Source organism: Equus caballus, chromosome 25 (assembly GCF_041296265.1).
Source record: "Equus caballus isolate H_3958 breed thoroughbred chromosome 25, TB-T2T, whole genome shotgun sequence".
NCBI classification, from domain to species: domain Eukaryota; kingdom Metazoa; phylum Chordata; class Mammalia; order Perissodactyla; family Equidae; genus Equus; species Equus caballus.
The window spans coordinates 9,489,572-9,509,351 of NC_091708.1; the positions used below are offsets into that span (position 1 = coordinate 9,489,572).

At 43.1% G+C, this 19,780-nt stretch overlaps 1 protein-coding gene across 7 annotated transcripts in view; it reads left to right on the forward strand.

Moving 5' to 3' along the window:
- Positions 1 to 3,880: 3,880 nt before the first annotated feature.
- Positions 3,881 to 19,780, forward strand: part of RECK (reversion inducing cysteine rich protein with kazal motifs) — a 97,791-nt gene continuing 81,891 nt past the window's right edge. For 2 of the 7 annotated variants that reach the window (XM_070250708.1, XM_070250709.1), the window contains exons 1-2: positions 3,902 to 4,068; positions 13,921 to 13,979. Coding sequence is in view for 2 of the 7 variants with exons in the window: in XM_023629662.2 (XP_023485430.1) it covers positions 3,969 to 4,068; positions 13,921 to 13,979 (159 nt within the window). In the remaining 5 variants the exon portion in view is untranslated. Of the gene's footprint in view, positions 4,069 to 4,275; positions 4,765 to 13,920; positions 13,980 to 19,780 lie in introns of those variants that run through there. The other 5 variants (XM_023629662.2, XM_070250707.1, XM_070250710.1 and 2 more) reach the window with 5 other exon arrangements.

Below are 19,780 nucleotides of genomic sequence, written 5' to 3' on the forward strand. Positions count from 1 at the left end.
TGAGAATTATAGGAGACTTTTTGTCATAAATTACGCAAGCCGGAAGACAACTGAATGACATCGTTAAAGTGTTGCAAAGGAAAAAAATAAGTCAGCCTAGAACTCTATATCCAGTGAAAATATCTTTCAAAAGTGAATACAAAATAAAACTGTTTTCAGACAAACAAAAGTCGAGAGCATTTATTGCCAGTAGACTGGCAATATAATAAAAGTTAAATAAAGGAAGGATTTCAGGCAGCAGAAAAATGATGCCAGGGAGAAATCTGGAGCTACATAAAGGAATGAAGAGCATCAGAAATGCTTAAGGTGTGGGTAAATATAAAAGACACTTCATAATCTCTTTTTATAATCTTTTAAAAAATAATTGACTATCTAAAGCAAAATACTAACAGTGCATAGGAGCAAATGTATGACAACATTAGCACAAAAGATGGGAGGGGAAAGTGGAAGGATACTGTTGCCATGTTCTTACATTTTACACGAAGCAATAACTACTATTTGAAGGTAGACTGTAATAAGTTAAAATGTGTGCTAAGAACCCTAGAGCATCTGCTGAAAAGAGAAACAAAGAAGTAGAGCCAATAAGCCAACAGAGGAGAGAAAACAAAACCATGGAAATAGCGCTCCATTACTCCAAAAGAAGGTAGGAGAAGAGGAAAAGTAGAAAATGGAGAAAAGAACAAATGGAGCAAAGAGAAAACAAAGAGCAAGACAGTAGATTTAAACTCAATCGTGTCCATAATCACATCAAATCTGAGTGGTTTAAACACTCCAATTAAAAGACAGATATTCTCAGATTCGATTAAAAAGAAACAAAGCAACCAACTACATGATTTCTACAAGAAACCTACCTTACATGGCAAAGGAACCCATCAACAAAATAAAAAGACAACCTACCAATTGGGGGAAGTTATTTGCAAATCATATATCCAATAAGGGGTTAATATCCAATAAATATAAAGAGGTCATACGACTCAACAACAGAAAACCAAACAACTCAATTGAAAAATGAGCAGAGGATCTGAACAGACATTTTTCCCGAGAAGATATACAGATGGCCAACAGGTACACAAAAAGATGCGCAACATCTCTAACTATTAGGAAAATACAAATCAAAACTACAATGAGATATCACTTCGTGCCCATCAGAATGGCTGTTATTAAAAAGACAAGAAATAGCAAGTGTTGGAGAGGATGTGGAGAAAAGGGAACCCTCATACACTGCTGGTGGGAATGGAAACTGGTGCAGCTACAATGGAAAATAGGATGGAAATTCCTCAGAAAATTAAGAATAGAACTACCATACAATCCAGCTATTCCCTTGCTGGGTATTTATCTAAAGAACATGAAACACTAGTTCAAAAAGATATATGCACCCCTATGTTCAACGCAGCATTATTCACAATAGCCAAGACTTGGAAACAACCTGAGTGCCCATCAATGGGTGAATGGATAAAGAAGATGTGGTATATATATACAATGGAATACTACTCAGCCATTAAAAAAAGACAAAAATCGTGCCATCTGCAACAACATGGATGGACCTTGAGGCTATTATGCTAAGCAAAGTAAGTCAGACAGAGAAAGCCAAATACCATATGATTTCACTCACATGTGGAGGATAAACAACAACAAACATAGATGCAGAGAATAGATTGCTGGTTACGAGAGGGGAGGGGGTTGGGTGAAAGGGGTAAAAGGACACGTGTAGCGTGACGGATGGCAATTAGACTTTTGGTGGTGAACATGATGTAGTCTATACAGAAGTTGAAATATGATGATGTACACCTGAATATATATAATGTTAAAACCAATGCGACCTCAATTAAAAAATAAATTTTAAAAAAGAAAATAGAAAAAAAGGAAACCTACTTTAAATATAAAGAAACAAGTTAAAAGCAAAATGATGGAGAAATGATACCACATAAACATGAATCAAAAGATTTGATGGGTTTTATTTGTCTAAAATACAGAAAGATTCTTTTGCACTCAGGACAAAATCATTGGTGAGAAACATTTTTAAAGTGCCATACTGATCTCTAAGCATCAGCCTTTGTCTAGAATAAAAGATAATCACACCAGTATGTAGAATAGAAATATAATGGGAGCCCCAAAGTGAACCACATATGTAATTTTAAGTTTTCTAATAGCCACATGTAAAAAAGCAGAAAGAATGCTGGTGGTTACATGTCATTATACATTTGTCAAAACGCAGAATGTATACAACCAAGATTGCAACCTGTGTGACCCTATTTTTCCATACGGAAGCCCCCTACAGGCTTCCCTTATGACATTTTCTGAGGTGCAGAGAGCTAAGGACACTGTGTTCCATTTTGCCTGGTACTAATGAAGCTCCTGGGACATGGGACTTTCAGGTTTAAGACCAGGACAGTCCCAGGTAAAGGGAGATGTGCTGATCTTACGCAGAGCCCATTGCCTGCTCAGTGCTTCCAGGGCACAGCTGGGCCCAGAGCAACCATCCGTTCCCTCAGCTGAGACCGGTTCCCACAGGAACTGGGGGTTTCTGGGCAGAGACACCTGTTGTGACAGGGGGTGAAAGCAGCTGGGAGGTCTGGGAGAAGGTAAAAGGATCTGACAGGATGGTGGCAGGGGCGCAGGGAGGGAGTGGAGAGGAAGCTGGTTGGGTCCAATCGCTGAGAACCTCTGACACCGTTAAATAACCGCACATCATTGCATCCTGAAGGAAAAGCGGGGGCCTGCGAGAGAGTCTGAGCCAGAGAGCTGTCTTCGGAGCAGATGTTTACAAAGATTATCATAATTTATTCTGTTTTCCTCTTGCAAACTTAAAACAAAGAGAATAGACAGAAGGAGACCTGAAAGAGATACAAACCAACCTCAATATATGGACTTTGATTGTAATTTGAAAAACTGTAAAAGGAAATTATGAGACAATAAGGAAAATGTAAACACTTACTGGATATTTTAATGATATTAAGGGATTTAAAAATTTTAACCACGGTGGTGCTTTTTTAAAAAGGGAGGGGAGGGAAAAACTGTATTAATTCGAGAGCAGAGACAGACAAGAGGAGGGGGAGGGAGAGAGAGAGAGTGAGCTTTGCCAGCCAGCGGACCCTCTCAAACCTTCCCCGCAGTAGCTGCGGGGTAAGGGGGGTGAGTGGGGCCCCACCCCCAAATTGTCTCTTAAAGTCTAAACTCAACCTGACGTTCAAGGATCTCCATATCTAGATACACAAGCATCCTCCCCCCAGCTTTTCCTGATAGGAATAGGTACTTAATAGGTCATCAAAGAAACATGAGGCTACAGGTGCCAAAGAGCCTCAGTGGCAAATCCATGCCTCGGGCCCTTGTCAGGGGACGATGTCTGCGGCAGAGCTCCTCAGATTTTAGGGGAGGCCCAGTTGTCCCGGGCGACACGCCTTCTTTGGGTGTGAAGCAGCGTCTGGGCAGAAAGGATAGTAAGAGGATCATTGCGGGTATGTGAAAGGGAGAAGTCCCTCTGGTTGAGCCTTGGACCACAAGCTAGTCCTCAGGAGAACTTGCAGTGTGATCTTGGCTAGGTCGGTCCCCTCTCTAAGCCCCAGCGACGGCATCTGCAAACCTCGGGAGGTGGCAAAGGCGCTCTAAGGGCCCTTGCAGCTCTGCCATCCTGAGTGCCCTCTTGGAAGGCGCCGGCTGCGGGACCGGGCGCCAAGGCCCCCACACAGCCGGGCATAACAAAGAGCAGAAACCCGGCCCGCAACAGGTTTTGGAAACTCCGTGCGGCCGAGAGGCGGGGCCCGACCGCGCGGCAGCCAATCACCGCAGACCCGGGACCGGGGCGGGGCTCGCGGGCAGCGGCGCCCAATCACCGCAGGCCCCGGGGCCGGGGCGGGGCTCGCGGGCAGCGGCAGCCAATCACCGCAGGCCTGGGGCCGGGGCGGGGCTCGTTGGCAGCGGCGGCGGCCGGCTGGCGCGGGTGTCCCGCGGCTCCGGACCGCGGCCGGGACATGGCTGCCGTGCGGAGCTTCCCGCGAGGCGCGCTGCTGCTGCTCCTGGCTGTGGCAGCGGTCGCGGAGGGGGCAGGGGGCCTGGCCCCGGGCAGTGCGGGTGAGCGACGGCCGGAGCGGCGGTTCGCGGCGTCTGGAGAGGCCGCCTCAGCGCTCCAAGATGGCGCGGGCAGGGGGCGGGGGTGCGCGCGACCCCCGGGCCGGCCCCGCGGGGTGACCCCCCGTCCCGAGGTCCGAGCGGGCGGGGCGTGCTGGGCGGGCCGGGCGAGGACCGCTCCACCCTCGCGTGCGCCGCCCAGCCATCTGCCGAAGCGCGAGCGGCGCCGGGGTCCGAGGCCTCGCGCTTTCGCCTCCGGGCAGGACCCCCGCCGGCGCTCGGCCTCCCCGCTCGGGCCTCTGTCCAGAGCGCGTGACGCGCCTTCGCCCCGACCGTCGCGAGGGCGCGTGGGGTTGCGGACGCGCGGCCGCCGCCCGGGCCGCGCCAGGAGGGGACCGACTCTGGGCTGGGCGCCGCCTCCCGAGTGCCGCGCCGCCGCCGCGCCCCAGACGGCGCCGGGTCCCAGACGGCGGGAGGCGGTGGAGGCCGGCGCCCCTGCTCTCGGCGGCCCGGAGGCGGGGCTCGTTCTCGCCGCAGGAGCGAACCGAGGGCGGGCGGGAAGCGCGCCGTGCTCGCGGAGAGTCCCCGCGTGCTGGCCTCTCGGCGGTGCGGACTCCTGCCCGCGGGAGCTCTCCGCCTGGGAGGCGGGCACAGCAGGACGCAAGCGGCTCGAGTTCAAGGCAGAAGGGGCCAGAGAAGGTGAAAGGCTGTGGGTGCAGAGGGAGAGATGACGTCCCCCTCGGGTGGGAGGAAGAGTGAGTGATCCCCCAACGCTTCTGATGTTCCCTGCGGAGGGTGGGGTGGGACCTTATGCTGTGATCTCGGGATGCGTGTGTCACGGCACCTGATGGTAGCTCTGTTTCTATTCAAGATGTCTTGTATGAACGAGGGGAAGGTGTAACACTACGGGCTAGGTTTCAGTAAGTTGGCATTTGAGGAATCGTGTAATAGTGAGCCTAGCATCCTGAAAAAGGATGTAATGAATTTTATGTTAGTACGAGCAAGCGCCTATCTGGAGGAAAGTAATAAGAAGCAGGTTCTCTTCCCAAAGAAGTCTCTTGGCGCACACTGTAGAAAGCGCTGGGATTGGTGATAAACCAGATCTAACAGTCTATTCTGGTGTGCCGCTAAAAGTTCCTCTTATATCCGTAGACTTAAGCAGTCTTTCATTAATCATACTTTGCACAGTGTGCCGTGTCTAGAACAAGTGAGACGATGTCAAGGAGGTGGTTTTTATATGTTATAAGTGTGGTTTAAAAGAGCAAAACAGATACTACAGAGGTTTGTTTATTCAGAAAACTCTTTCTTGAGTGCTGATTATATGTCCGGCGCCGCTGTAGGTGCGGGGTTGCTGCTCTCAAGGAGCTTACAGGCTGGTGGAGGGGAGAGAGACGATCAACAGATAAATAAAATGATTTCTGGTAGGAATAAGTATGCTATGATGGAAACCATATGGTAACATTGGGAATTGCGTGAGTAGAGGGGCAGGGGTTCTTTACATAGTGATGGCAAGAGAAGTGATGGAGAAGGTAAGGTTCAGAATGGAGACCTGAAGACTTGTGAAGGTGCTGTCTTTAGGAGAGGCAGGGCTGGGGACGAGGAGGTGTGCAGGCACTAAGGCAAGAAGGAGCAGAAGGTCGTGTGGTTGCAGCAGGCACTAAGGCAAGAAGGAGCAGAAGGTCGTGTGGTTGCAGCACGGCACACGAGAGGGTGGGCTAGGGTGGATGATGCTGAGCCTTGCAAAAAGCCACGTGAGGATTGTAGGTTTTATTCCATGTGCAGATAGAAACCAATGGCCTTTTTTTTTTTTTTTTTGCACTGAGGCAGATTCACCCTGAACTAACATCTGCTGCCAGTCTTCCTCTTTTTGTATTTGAGCTGCCACCACAGCATAACCACTGACAGAGGAGTGGTATAGGTCCGTGCCCAGGAACTGAACTTGGGCCACCGAAGCAGAGTGCGCTGAACTTAACATCGGGGCTGGCCCAAAACTAGTAGAGTTTTAAGTAAGAGATGTGTGCTTTGATTTATATTTTAGATGGCTCTGACTGCTGAATGAAAAAAAGTGATTCTAGTGGGGTGGGAGTAAAAGCAGGGTGCCTAGAAACCCATTGCAGCAGTCAAAGCAGGAGCTAATGGTGACTCAGAGTAGAGTGGTGGTGGGGATAGATGAGGAGAGATTCAAGATATGTTGCTGAAGGATTGGATGTGAGGGAAGGAGGAAGTAAAGATTACTCAGAGACTTTTACTTTGACTAACTTAGTGACAAATGATGCCATTTACTGAGGTCAGGAAGGTGGTGGGGAGCTGTTTAGGGGGAGGTGGGGTTTGTCAGGTGAGTGGAGAAGAGAATCAGAAGTTCCATTTTTATGTTTAAGGTGGATCTTAGGAATAACTGCCCCAGGACCATTGCTTATTAAGCTAAATTTTATACCTGTCAGTAATCCATTGAGCACGTGTTTGTTAAGCTGTTAGTAGTGCCTGACCCTGTGATAGGCACTAGATATAAAGTGGTAAGCAAAAACAGACATGGTCCCTGCTTTCATGGAGTTTATGTTTAGTGGGAAATTTAGACGTTAAATGTCACCAAAAAATGTATAATATCTACAGTGCTAATATTATGTGGTTATATTAGTACATATCCATTTATATTCTAAATCTGAAGACTATGTTTCAGGAGAAATCATATGATTTAGGCAAGTATATAGCACATAACACGAGGGATGCTTGTACTACAAGAAAAGTGTGGTATTGAGGGAAACATTCTGACCGTGGACTGTACCACTGGGAGCCATTCATCCATCCTTCCGTGTCTTGTTCTGTAGATGGGAGGCCTGCAGCGTGGAGTGGAGAAGGGAATTATCCAAGAGTACTGGTTATTAGCATCTGAGAGGAGGACCTGGAGAGTCGTTTGCTTTAGTTGTTTCATAATGATGAATGTCTGGGTTGAGCTTCTTGTGACCCCCAAAGAAACAGAAACCAAGGTAGGTCAGGATTAGGGGGCCACTTCTGTAGCATCTAACAGGGAAGCGCCTGGAGCCGAGGGTAGGAAATTCAGCACAGCCAGACTCCGGGGACTGCTGTGGGAACTGGAAAGCTGCCAGGAACCAAGCCTACTCTTAGAGGCAGTCTCTCTCTACCTGTAACTTCTCTCTGTGCATCTCTCTCCGCCAACAGCTTGCTCTTTCAGCTCACGGTTTCTGCACCACCATAAAACTCAGCTTCCCCAGTCCCAACTCGTCTTGACCTTTTAGCTGCAGAGCCCAACACCACTGGCTGCACAGCTCTGTGCCCGAGTATGTGACTGAGTCCAGTGTATCTTTAGACCTAGGCCCAAAACTCACGATGTTTGCTGAGTTGTGGGCTGGTCACCATACGAAATGTGGTACTGAAGTGGTACCCTGAGAGCAATAAGACTTTTTTCCTTTTATAACAAGGCATTGTATAACTAGGAAATTATTATTTATTCATTAATGAATAAAATTTTTTGAGCTGAGCACAGTGCTAAATGGGCACAAGAAGTTTCTAGTCAATCTGGGGATACCGTGTAAGTACAGGCATGAAGTGATAAGAGAAGAGTTAAGTGTTAGTTTCCAGTGGTGATTGGAAAAGTAGGGCCTTTAATAACAAAAACAACATGGCTTGGGGTTGTTGGCGAAGAAAGGCTTCCTAAGAGTTGAGATGGGATTTTAGCTTTGAAAGATGTTTCGGATTTAGGACAGCAGGAAGAGGGCACTTCAGGCAGAAGGCTGTGTTCAAGGTAAATGCAGGCTTTCCTTGTCGCAAAATAATGGAAGGGCGGCCGGCCCGGTGGCGCAGCGGTTAAGTGCACAGGTTCCGCTTTGGCGGCCCGGGATTCGTCGGTTCGGATCCCGGGTGCAGACATGGCACCGCTTGGCACGCCATGCTGTAGTAGGCGTCCCACATATAAAGTAGAGGAAGATGGGCACAGATGTTAGCTCAGGGCTAATCTTCCTGAAAAGAAAAAAAAGGAAGGTCAGGGAAGGGAAGATGAGAAGACTTGGAAAATCTAGAATTGGAAAAGCAGGAAGCCATTGTAGGCACTTGATTAGAAGAGTGACATCGTGAAAAGTCTATTAGAAAAATTAATCGGGCAATCATATTGGTGATAGAATCAAATGAATATAGTTGGTTGTTGCAGCGATGCAGTATGCAGCAAGCAATGGAGAAGGATATCTGTAATATGTAAATGATTCAGGAAAAAAACAGAATATGTATCTGTCTAGATAGAGAAAGCGGTTTGACAGGGTGTTAGCAATGTTGAATCCAGGGGGTGAGTACGTGGATGATCATTTTACTGTTTGGCTCTTCCTTGGCCGATGATATCTTTTATATGTATGCACACAAACACATGCATGATGTGACAATTGCAAGTGTGCATTTGTAAGTTAATGCAGTTGTCATTTAAACTTTTTAAAAGTGAATGTCAATTTCCAGGCTGTTTTGAAAATAAAAATTTGATTAAAAGTAAGATCAGATTTTCTGTTAGCATCTTTTCTTTGTTTAGAATGACTTTTTTCCATTATCTGCTCAGATTAGTTTTTCCTTCTCAACAGTGTAGGATATATATATATTTTTTATATATTCGGTTTTAGTAGTTCTTTAGGAAGACATTGATTAGAGGGAATCTATTTAGAAAAGAAAACAAGAATGACTTTTCATTAACCAAATTGAATTACAGCTTTTGGGAGACTTCTGTGGCAAAATCCCTTTAACTTCAAAAATCCTCTAATTATATGAGTATTTTAGTTTTTGATTAGGGTGTGTATTTGTTTTTTTGAATGCTAGTTGGCCTTAAAAGTTGCGTTTTTCCCTTGTGGCTGGAGCAGGTGCTTCCTCCTTACTTTCCTGTCTTTGCTGCTTACATGTGGCCCAAACCAGCAGCCAAACCTTGATGTTTCTAATTATTGGATCATTCTGTTCGCATATTTCTAGGTTACACTGATACCTTCTTAAACCCAACATACATGGCCTTTAGTAATCAGTTGTTGGTTTTTATTAATTTTATAGTACAGACTCTTGGAATAAGAGTGCAAAATATGACACTCATGTTGTTAATGAGAAAACACTTTGCTTTTTTTTTCCGTCATGTCAATATCATGTTTTATTTTGAATTAAATTATATTTATCTGTTCAATTCCATTTTATGAGAAATAAGCAGCTTTAAAGTTTTTATTTAAGAACAAGAAATTAGAATCAAATTAACAAAATATTTCTAGAGTTCGTTGTCTTCTCTTGTATAAAACATTAGGCCTCAGAGTTTTTTTGCACTTGAATAATTGAATGACCCAATTAATCCATTTTAAAAGCTCTAAAAACAACAAAGACCTTTGATTGCCACAGTAATTGCATTTGAATCCCTCCCCCCCATTCCTAATGAAGGCATATGAATTGATGTCTATTTGTAGACATTTATTTCATGGAAAATATGCAGTGGTAAAGATTCTAATGAGTTTTTGTTGTTTCAGAGGAAGAAAAGTGTGAACCCCTATCCTAATGGCTAAGGTGAAGAGTAGAGTGTGGAGAATGGGGTGGAGCATCGGCTGTCCGCGGAGGACGGCAATCCTCTCCTGGGAGGACTGTGCTCCTACAGGGGCTGCTGGGTTGGGAGGAGAAGGCGTTGTTACAGAACACTTCAGGCTCTCCTATTCCACCCCATTTAGTCAAACATATCAGAAGGCTTTTGGAAAGACTAGAAGGAGGTATGTCAAAATGTCAACACAGGTTCTGGCAGGACAGTGGGAGTCTAGATCATTTTTCTTATATTCCAAATTTTGGGGTTTCTTAATGAAAAAAATAATTATCTTAAAATTTTAATTTTGGGAGTCATTCCACTATAAATTTTACCTTTACCATTAAATAGGAAAAGAAATAGGCCTTTATATTTTTAATAAAACCTTCCACTGTTATCGGAGTTTTAATTATAACGTTTTATGTTTCTGTTCTGAATAGGCCTGGTTCCCAGAAACTCTTTTTCAAAAATCCCTAGGCCCAACTCAGCCTCTTGTCTGCCTGCTTACTCTTTGCTAAGCCTGTATTTTATTGGGACCATATGTTATCCTGAGTTATCTCTGCTTATGATCAGCTGGATTTTCTGCCCATGTGACCATTGTGTTAGAGGGTAGTAGAAAGTGGCAACTTCTAGAGCATTTCAAAAGAGCACACAGTATCACACAGGAGTGCCTTTTTTTTTTCCCCACCTGCCTTCCCTCCCCATTGTAATGAGCCTGGGGACATAACAGAATCTTAGAAATGGGGGTAACGTGGTGTGGCGTGGCAGAGGATAAGGAGTGTTGAGAGAAAGCCTAGTGAGTGATTGGGCCCTCCCTCCAATTAGAGCTTCTCAGAAAGTAACTACAGCGTTCGTTATAAGCCAAGAACATTTTTTTTTCTCTTCTGAAACTTAGTGAAATTTTTATATGTTCTTCACAATTTTTAAGTAGACTGTTTAGAACCTCGACACTTTTTCTCATAGAAATAGTATTAGAAAGCCAGCCCCACAACAGTCTTTTATGAAACCAAACTATAGTAATATGCCAATAATATCATAAACCCTGTCATTGTTTTAGAGAGAAACAATTTCCAGTTTCAAACTTAGGAGACTTCTTGGTAAGATTTAAGGAGGATTTCTTTTGTTCATTTATGTATTCATTCATTTCTCCACATTACCAATCCTACCTTCAATCAAAAAAGTTCTGTTTTCATCTAATTTATATGCTGAAATCCTATAGATTTTATTTGAGGAGATTATGGTGCAAATTTAACTCTTGTATCAATCTAGCTGCCTGAAGTGTGATATTTCCATCTCCTTGTGTCTTTGACTTGCCAGTCTGGACAGCCCCTGATAAATCCAGCTGTATCTCGTTTCCAGTCAGCTACGCTCTGGAATAGTAACAATCCCCTGCTGATTGTCTCTGTAGCCAATTTATGATTTCTCTCGGCCCGTAATGCTGCTTGGCGACATTTTTCCTTTTCTCTCATTTGATATTTCTCAAGCTGGCGGGCGTTCTGAAATGTTAATAAGTGGCATGAAGAAAGTGTTCTGTGCTCTGAGAAATTTATCTACTTAGATCCGTTTTTAGGAGATTATTAATAATACGTATTAACATGTTAAAAACTTCATGAGATCCTGCAGTAAAGAATTCCTTTATTTCCCAATTTATTTGAACATGAAACATTTTCTCTTGAGGGATAAATATTAACAACTCATGAAACAGTGTTTCATAGAACACAAGTTTGAGAAGCATATCTATAGTTGGCCCCCTTTCTCTGGTCTCAAAAGTGGCTGTTGCAGACCTCTACAATTTCAGCTCATGCCCTCAAGCCCATCTCAATGCTTTTTGTTTTCAGACCCAATTTCTATTTTACTGAGAAAACAGAGACTATCAACTTCTCTCTAAATTTATCAGTGTCCTCATATCCTTTCCTCTGGTCTAGACGTCGTTCTACCATCAGGCTGTAACCTGGCTCAAATCAGAGAGCATAATAGCTATTCACTGTTGTAGCCCTAGCCCCAAACACAATGCCTCTTCTTCAACTCACATCCCTTTCCAGTGATCACCTCATTTCTCTGTATTTTGTTTCACCCACAACTGGATATATGGCAGTTCACTTCTGGCACTAACCACCCGGAGTTAAAATAGAGCATAGTCCTCTTACTCCAGACATCAGCCACAGTCCGGGGGGGTCCCCAGGCCACCAACACTTCTCACCAACTGGCTATAAATCCAGGCTTCCCGTGACCCCCTCAGAAGTGGTAATTCACTAGAAGGACTCAGAACTCAGGATATGATTATAGTTTTATTATAAAGATTACAAATTGGGAGGACCAGCCAAATGAAGAGACACACAGGGCAAAGTCTGGGAGGAAATTCAGAGCTTTTATGCCCTTGTTACCACACAAAATTGGGGCTCTCTTAAATTAATTTTAGTTAATTAATTGGGGTTTGCATAAATTAATTATGGCATCAGCTTTTGGGAAAAGAGATCAGCTTTATTCTGTGAGATCCATCTGCAGGGAGACGGGGTGTGTGCCCTCGTATCTGCCTCCCTGATTTGGTATTCAGGGCGCAATTTAAGAGGTTAGGGAGACAAGGCTGGCACACAGGAACGCTGATGGGACAGCTTTTGATTGGTGGTCTTCAGGCATTTATGGCAAGATTCTAAATGTTTATGATTAGGTTCTAAATATTTATGATTGTGTTTTAAGCATTTGTGATGAGCTTCTAAACCTTTATGGTAAGGTGGGAAAGGAATTTTAACACCGGATCTTCTGGAATGACGGACCGCTTGCTTCTGATAAGAGTGATGTTTAAGTTCCAGTCATGTCCTGGTCCTTTGGTTCATGGGGAAGAGAGTCTTTGGTTCTCTGGTCATTTCAGGTCAAGATTTCTTCTGCACATGCTCAGGCTATGCAACTTTGCAAATTTTCTGAAAGGCGATTCTTAATCACTCTGTTGATAAGATGGGGTCAGTCGATCTGGTCCTGGAGGGCCCTCAGGTACACCCTCTCCTCATGGAATCAGTATGCATCACCCTCCTGGCACATCAGTGTTGACCAACCAGGAAAGGTCTGCTGAGCTTCAGTATCTAGAGTTTTTATTGGGATTTCATCACACAGGCATGATTGATTGAATTATTGGCCATGTGGTTGAACTCAATCTCCAGTCCCCCACCCTGCTGGAGGTTGGGAGGTCAGGCTGATATCCTGTGGCTCCAAGCCCCCACTCTAATCACATTGCTGGTCTTTCTGGCTGACCAGTTCCCATCCTGAAACTATCTAAGTGAGACAATGGAGGGGGGAGGTCACGTCATTGGCATAACAAAGACACTCCTCTTACTCAGGAAATTCTAGGGATTGAAGTCTCCCAGAAACCAGAGACAAAAGCCACTCTAGAAAAGGGGACGAGAAATCTTCCCTTGATCCTGCATCTTGCGGTAACTACGACTTTCTTTCCCTTCTTGAGACTTCTTAGGAGTCTATATTCGCTGCTTGTACTTCCTCACCTCTGGGTTACTCCTTACTGTCATTCACTTCTACCAACTCTACAGAAAGTACCTTGTGAAGGTCACTAAGTCACTAATTAGGCTTCCTAATTAGTAAGTCTGTTTCCTTTTTTGAGTCTTCAATCTAACCTGACTGTTGTGGTGCCCGATACTAACTGCTCCCTCTTCCATGATGCCGCTCTCTTGTGGTTGACCTACTGCTCTGACTGTTCCATCTCAGTCCCTTTGCTTGTTTCTTGCCATGTCTCAGATGTTGCTGTTCTTTAGAATTCGGTGCTGCGTTCACTTCTCACTAGAAACTCTCCCTAGGCAATGTCATTCATTTCCATGTGTCTCCTTTATGCTGATGACTTCCAAATTTGGATCTTTAGGCTTGGCTTTGTCTGCACTTCAGGCTTGGGTTTCCGACTTGACTGCAATTTCCATCAGGATGCCCTATAGGAACCTTAAATATCACATGTCCAAAACAGAATTCACTATCTTTTTGTTATTTAACCTTACATTATATGTATAATATATAATAGAATTTAGTCCATAGGGTAGTTATAAGGATTAAATGAGATAATGCATCAAGCAAACTTAGTAAAATTCTGGCACATAGAAAGTACACAATACATAGTAGCTGTTATTATTACATGACAGTTTCCCCTGTTAGACTGCACGCTTCTTGAGGGCAGGAACCATGTCCTCAAACTTAACACTGTCCTTGGCTTGTAACAGGTGAGTAGTAAAAGTTTGTTGAGTTAAAATGAATAACAACAATAATCTGTTGAATAAATGGTTTGTGTAACCGTCTGATTTATTAATCATCTTATTTTTTCTCCATAGGTGCACTGTGCTGTAATCACTCAAAGGATAACCAAATGTGCCGTGATGTATGTGAACAGGTAAGCTACATACGAATTGTAGAAGCTGTTAGTTACGTAACCGTTAAAGTATAATTGTTTTGGAGAAATCTGTTGGACAGCACCTTAACCAAGTGATCTGAGTTCGCATCACCAGTAATGGAACAGATTAACATGTGTCTGCTGACTTGATGTAGTGAAAAGGAGTGCTGTATCATATGTATGGTTCCTGCCAAAAATGCATAACTTGAATCATGAGGAAACAATAAAACCCAGGTTGAGGGATATTTCTCAAAACAACAGGCTGTATTCTTCAAAGGTATCAGTGTTATAAAAACAAAGGCTAAGAAACTTCCAGATTAAAGGAAACTAAATAAGTAAATGTACTGTGGGATCCTGGATTGGATGCTGGAATGAAAAAAAAGATTGCTATAAAGGATAAATTATTGGGATAAATTGGTGAAGTTTGAGTATGGACTGTAATAATATCGTATCAGTGCTGTGATCCTGAATTTGGTGATTGTATTGTGGTTAGGTAGGACAGTGTCCTTGTTCTTAGGAGATAACATGCTACAATTTAAGAGTGAATGATCACGTCTGTAATGAATTTTAAAATGTTTCATCAGAATAATAGTAATACCTGTATATGTAGATAGAGTTAAAGCAAATGTTGCAAAATGTTAATAGTGGGTGAATCTAGATGAAGACTATGTTCATTGTACTACTTTTGGAACTTTTCTGTAGGTTTGAATTTTTCTGGTTGAGCCTTATTAGGCAAGTTCCACTGAGACAATACTTGTTCATAAAGTCTTATCTTTCTTTCATCACCTTGGTTGTGTAGTTCTGACTTTAACACTTGAGAACGAATGGCTTCAATTAACTTTTGGAGGAGTTTTCAAATAATGATGTGGATTTTGTCACCTCCTGATACTGAGAGAGCTGCTTAACTGGGATTAAAACTCTCAAATAATATTATGAACTTAGAAAGATTTTGCAAGATACTCTCTAATTATAAAACAAGGCAGTCACTCAGCTCATCTAAAGAGCTGCTGGAGAATTCATGTGGAAACAGTCTAGCAAATTAAGTTTTGTGTGAATTTAGTACCAGAACAATAGCTTGTAAAAGCAAAAATAGCCCCTTGATGGTGTTACCATAGGGGAGCTTTTAAACTAGATCTGCTACTTTTGGAAGCACCGCTTTCCTGACTTTTTGCTTTGTTTCCTCATGTCTTTTCCCACTGGTGTTCCACAGGGTGAATGATTTTTGTGAGGTGGCTGCAGCAAGCAAGGTCTAATTGCTTAACATCTGAAATGTTAGAAATTCTATAACTTAGCAAATTAAGTGAATACTATTGTTACCCTAATAAAAAACATTCTTCCCTGTCTAAGTTCTTAATTACTTGAGAAATAAGGCAAAAGAATAAGGCAGATAGGACCCCAAATACTACTTTTATTACTAGTTACACAAATGTTGAATGTAACTTTTATCTCCAGATACATACTACACTGCAGAGTTAGACTTAGTCCCAGAGGAGGAGAGGACAGGGTTGGGTTGCATGTGTTCACTTTCTCCTACCAAACTCACCACTTAGGCAAGTCAGTTATCCCAGTCACGGGAACAGGGGTGAGTCATGTGCAGAGAGCCTGGGCTGCTAAAACTCGGAGAGCTTACTTAATGAAAAGAAATACCTGGAGGGAGGAACCTTTATTTCTTCAGCCACTAGGGAATGAAGAAATGGCAGAGTCCTGATGACGTTTAAGGTTTGAGTTGGAGTGAATAATAGTACCTGTAATGGCTGTGGGAGGTTGGTAAAAACATTTGGTTTGGGAGGAAGGCAAGTTGCTGAATTATCAGTGAAAACCATTGTGCGAAGGCAGTTGGAGATTTGGAATTAAAGCTTTTAGAATTTGAATTGAGAAATGCAGGTGATGTCAGCATCATGGTGGAGTGAGCTGTTCTCTTAGTCTCTCCCTACTAAGTTACAACCAAACTGAACATTGATTAACCAACAGAATATTTCCCTACAAAGCATAATAGGATGTCTGAGAGATCCATGTAGCCATACATCTGAAGATGGGGATACTGGATCCACAGAAAGCACTTAGAAGGAGTGAGAGGATACCCCCCGCTCCCCAGCAACAGTGATCTAGGTTGCACGTCCTCACGCAGCAGCTGGTGCATGACTGTAAGAGGAGGTGGGGGAGCAGGCAGGCCTTTGCAACAAATTCTTTTTTTTTCTGAAGGTAGAAAATATATTTTACTCCAGAGAGATAGGAAATAATTTTTCAACAAAATGTCATAGCCAGAAAGATCAGAATGAGGACAAACAGAAGCTTGAGAGGAAATCAAAGTTACTCACAAGGTGATTAGAATATTAACATTAATTTTTCAGTTAGATGCTTTATCATGAGAACTTTAAGAAAGAATCTGTTCTTCTAGAATCGGCAGCCCATGCTTTATGTTAGCTACATTTTGCAATGCTTTGCAACTTTACATTCACTAGATATAATTTGGATCCTCACAGAGACCCTGCAGAACTAAAATTTTTATCCCTGTTACTCAGGTGAGAAAATTGAGGTTAGGAGTGAAGTGACTTGTCCAAGGTCAAACATTAGTTGCTGACCTGGGACTGGAATCCAGGCCTGTTGGACTCCCTTCTCAGAGTTCCACTGGACTGCTCTGCCTGACAATGGTTTGAGGAGCAGACTGTATCTGGGGAGAATACAGAGAAGGCCAAAGCTTGTGGGTAGCCAGAGGTGCAGAGAGTTAACCAGCTCCTCAACCCCTCGAGGATGGATGGCCTGAGGAGGGGTTGGGGACTGTAGAGAATGAGGAATTGATCTGGCATTCCATGTGAAAATGGATTGTAGCCCCAGCCTATGTGTGTCAGTGGAGCTGATTAGCACTTGTGTGAGTCCTTTTGGAGTTGTAGCCAGGCCCATGGGAAGGCTCCATACTGAGTGGTGTGGCTCAGCCAACACATGGTCACCCCTACCAAGTGCGGCAACCCTGGTGAACTGCCCCTGAATGCAGAGCAGTCCGACATGCATGAAAGAAAGTGCTCCTCCCCTCCTGCTTAGTACACCAGCATGACTGGTCCCTGGCCAAGGCAGCAGATCTACACTGGAGCACCTGCATGTGCGTGTGTGACCTGCCAAGTGGCTGCACCCAGTGGGCAAACACAGACAAGCCCTAACAGCACAACTTCCAGCAGATGCAGCAGCTTCAGAAAACACAGCTCCTGCACCCCACAGAGGTGGTAGGTGGAATCTGCAACCTGATACTACCACTGTCTGCCGGCAAAGGGTCACTTCATCAAACACCATGAAGAACTACATTAACACTCCAGAGCAGAAGGAAAATGATGAGTCTCCAGAAGCCAATCCTGAAGTCACAGAAATTTATGATCTAAATGACAGAGAATTCAAAATAATTGTCATAAAGAAACTCAACGAGTTAGAAGAAAACTTAGAAAGATAGTGCAGTGAACTCAGGAATAAAATTAATGAGCAGAAGGAATTGTTCACCAAAGAGATTGAAATTCTAAAACAAACCAAACAGAAATTCTGGAGAAGAAGTACACAATGTATGAGACAAAAAACAATCTAGAAACCTTAAAAAACAGAGCTGCCATTATGGAGGATAGAGTTGGTAATTTAGAGAACAGACATACAGATATGCTTCAGGTGGAGGAGGAGAGAGGACTAAGGCCTTAAAAAAATGAAGAAACTTCCAGAAATATCTGACTGAATTAGGAAATGCAACATAGGGACTGGAGGTATTCCAGAGGAGAAAGTAGCAGAGAACTTACCAAACCTGGGGAAGGAACTGGATTTACAAGTATATGAAGCCAATAGAACTCCTAATCACATCAATGCAAAAAGACCTTTTCCAAGATTATTAGTAAAATTGGCAAAAGTCAATGACAAAGAAAAAATATTAAGGGTAGCAAGGCAGAAGAGAATAATCTACAAAGGAACCCCTATCAGACCTTCAGCAGGCTTTTCAGCAGAAACCTTACAGGCTAAGAGAGATTGGGGTGATACATTCAAAATATTGAAAGACAAAAACTTTCAGCCAAGAATACTCTATCCAGTGAAACTATCCTTCAAATCTGATGGAGAAATAAAAGCTTCCCAGATAAACAAAAGCTGAGGGAGTTCATCTCCACTAGACCTGCCTTACAAGAAATGATTAAGCATGCCCTCATAACTGAAACAAAAAGGCAAAGGTTTACAAACTCTTGAGCAAGGAGATAAATAGACAAAATCGGAAAATTGCAGCTGTCTGTTAGAACAGGTTAGCAAAAAATTACAGCATTAAAGCTAAAGGGAAAGAAAGCATCAAAAATTACTATAAACACTTCATTTTAGTCACAAACTCACAACACAAAATGGAATAATTTCTGACAGTAACTTAGAAGGAGAAGAGGAAAGAGATGGAACCTGCTTAGGCTAATGGGGATAAGAGGTTATCAGAAAATGGACTATCTTATCTACGAGATCTTTGATACAAACTTCACGGTGACCACCAAACAAAAAATCAGAGCAAGACGCAAATGATAGAGAAAACCATCAGAGAAAATCACCAAAATGAAATGACAATCAGAATTACAGCGGAAGAAAAACAAGGGAAATATAGACCAACTAGAAAACAAAAGATTTCTAGTATTAAGTATTTGGCAGTATTAAGCCCTCATATGTCAATAATCACTGTAAATGTAAATGGATTGAATTCTGCAATCAAAAGACACACAGTGGCTGAATGGACTAAAAAACAAGACCCAACAATATATTGCCTCCAGCAAACACATCTCAGCTCTAAAGACAAACAGATTGGAGTGAAGGGATGGAAGACGATATTCCAAGAAAATGGCAAGCAAAAGAAAGCAAGTGTTGCCATACTTAGATCAGACAAAGCAGACTTCAAGATAAAAAAGGCAATGAGAGACAGGTAGTATTATAATGACAAAAGAGACATTCCATCAAGAGGACATAATACTTATAAATATATGTGCGCCTAACACAGGAGCACTAAAGTACATAAAGCAACTATTAACAGACCTAAAGGGAGAAATCAACAGCAACACAATAATAGTAGGGTACCTCAGCACCCCACTTACATCAATGGATAGATAATCCAGATGGAAAGTCAACAAGGAAATAATGGATTTAAATGGAACACTTGAGCAGATGAATTTAATATACATAGAATATTCCATCCCAAACCACCAGAATACACATCCTTCTCAAGTGCACATGCAACATTCTCAAAGAAAGACCATTTTTTGGGGAAACAAGGCAAGCCTCAGTAAATTTAAGAAGATAGAAATCATATCAAGCATCTTTTCTGATCACAATGCTATGAAACTGGAAATCAACTACAAGAAAAAAGCTGGGAAAGTGACAGGTGTTTGGAGACTAAACAGCATGCTACTGAACAACCATTGGATCAATGAAGAAATCAAAGGAGAAATCGAGCAATACTTGGAGACAAATGATAATGAAAATACGTCGTACTGAGGGTGACGGCATCAGCATCATGACGGAGTGAGCTTTCCCAGTAATCTGAGCCCCCCCATACAACAAAAAAGACATTCATACTCCAACAGTGGACATCCAAACACAACAGAAAAAATGGTGGAGAGACTTAGGCAGCCATGCAATGGAGGGCAGAGAGGTGGAACCAGGTAAGAGAAAGCTTCGCTTCCTTCCCTAAAGACTGTGATCCAAGACTGTGGGTGGCCTCAAGAGGGAAGGAATGGCGGAGGGGACATTCGTTTGCGGGAACATCAAGGATCCCCAAGGGCCCTGCAGCCTAGAGGGAAAGCCATTTACTGAGC